This window comes from Dendroctonus ponderosae, unplaced genomic scaffold (assembly GCF_020466585.1).
Source record: "Dendroctonus ponderosae isolate FM_Combo_2020 unplaced genomic scaffold, Dpon_F_20191213v2 Dpon_F_20191213_1, whole genome shotgun sequence".
NCBI classification, from domain to species: Eukaryota; Metazoa; Arthropoda; class Insecta; order Coleoptera; family Curculionidae; genus Dendroctonus; species Dendroctonus ponderosae.
In genome coordinates, this window is record NW_026017110.1 from 10,719,219 (window position 1) to 10,720,666 (window position 1,448).

At 42.2% G+C, this 1,448-nt stretch overlaps 1 protein-coding gene across 1 annotated transcript in view; it reads left to right on the forward strand.

Moving 5' to 3' along the window:
- Positions 1 to 1,448, forward strand: part of LOC109535919 (cytoplasmic dynein 2 heavy chain 1) — a gene marked incomplete in the record, with an annotated part of 19,441 nt that overhangs the window by 12,516 nt on the left and 5,477 nt on the right. Inside the window, 6 exon segments of the mRNA XM_048660689.1 lie at positions 4 to 247; positions 302 to 525; positions 576 to 798; positions 862 to 1,027; positions 1,083 to 1,245; positions 1,306 to 1,448. Coding sequence (XP_048516646.1) covers positions 4 to 247; positions 302 to 525; positions 576 to 798; positions 862 to 1,027; positions 1,083 to 1,245; positions 1,306 to 1,448 — 1,163 coding nt within the window.

Genomic DNA, 1,448 nt, shown 5'->3' on the forward strand with positions numbered 1-1,448 from the left:
CAGGCCATGTGCTATGAAGCATTGAAAATTTTCAGCGACCGACTGGCGCGGGTGGAGCAAAAACAGACTCTGCTAAATATTTTGAATGATTCAATAAAAGCCGATTGGGACCTGGAAAATATCGCAGATCAAGCCTCTAGGCACTACTATGTTTCAAGAGGCGAAGCCTTAAATAAAGCCACAGTTTTCGAGAAACTCTCCAAGAAAAATTGGGAAATGGAAGTCCAGCGTGGAATAGTCCAGTTTGGTAGGCAACAGTCTCAACTTCATTGAGAATAGCTGATGATTTCGGCGATTCCAGGAAAGGAAAGCCAGGACCTGGACACAATAATTAACGACGAAATCCTATCGCTCACTGCCGCCGTAACAAGAGCTGCGCTTATTCCACAGTACAACTTGGTGCTGCTTGGAAAATCAGGCCTTGGGCGCAAAACTGCCATAAAAATCAGCTCAGCCCTTCTTTCCAAGAGAATCATTCATCCGTGCAGTGGAAGTCCTCCACTGTTCCCAAACGACCTCAAACTGGTCAGTTTCAACTCACCATTCCAGTCATCTGTTTAATAAATTCATTACAGGCAGTCCAATATGCAGGCTTAGAGTGCGAAGACGTTCTTTTGATACTGGAAGATTATGTTTTCTGCACTCAGCTGAACATGACCATAATAAATTTGTTGATGAGTGCAGGCGAGGCTCCGGATCTCTATTCGGACATTGAGATGGATTCCTTGGTTAAAGGGTTGAAGGACAAGCTGGATAGTGATAATTTTGAAGGAGATTTGAACCAATACTTTGCCACTAGTGAGATTTATTAGCTGACAATTGGATCAAGCTTTCGGCGTAACAAAAATCAATCGTTTCCAGATATCAAAAAACATCTGCATGTTTTTATTTGCCTGGATCAGGACAGTGAGGGTCTTCGCGATATAATTGTGAAGTGTCCAGCTTTGTCCCAAAATAGTGGGCTGGTCTGGATAGAAAAGTGGAGCGGCGAAACGATAAAAAGCTTCCCCCAGAAGCTAATTCATCAGTGAATGAAACATGCGTATAGTGAAGGATTGGTTTATTATTTCTTCAATTTTTAGGCTGGGTGGAATCGACGCCAATTACTCCACGAGCACTTTTGAACAAATCTACAAATCTTTGCCCAGTGTAACACCAACCAGATACATCTGCATGGTGAAGTTGTGCTACTCAGTTTACAAAGAAAATGAATCGTCTATTAATTCCAGAATTACCAAGCTAGAGGTAGATGGATAATTCCCAAACCAAATAGACCTGATTACTTTAAAAAGTCGGCTGTTTTAGAGTGGAATTTTGAAATTAACTGACGCGAAAAATTTAGTGAGCGAGCTGAAGCACAAAGCAGCCGAACAGCAGGAGAAACTGGCGGAAAAACAGTCGAAAGCAAACTCGGCCTTAGATATGATAAGCAACACTATCAAAGGTGC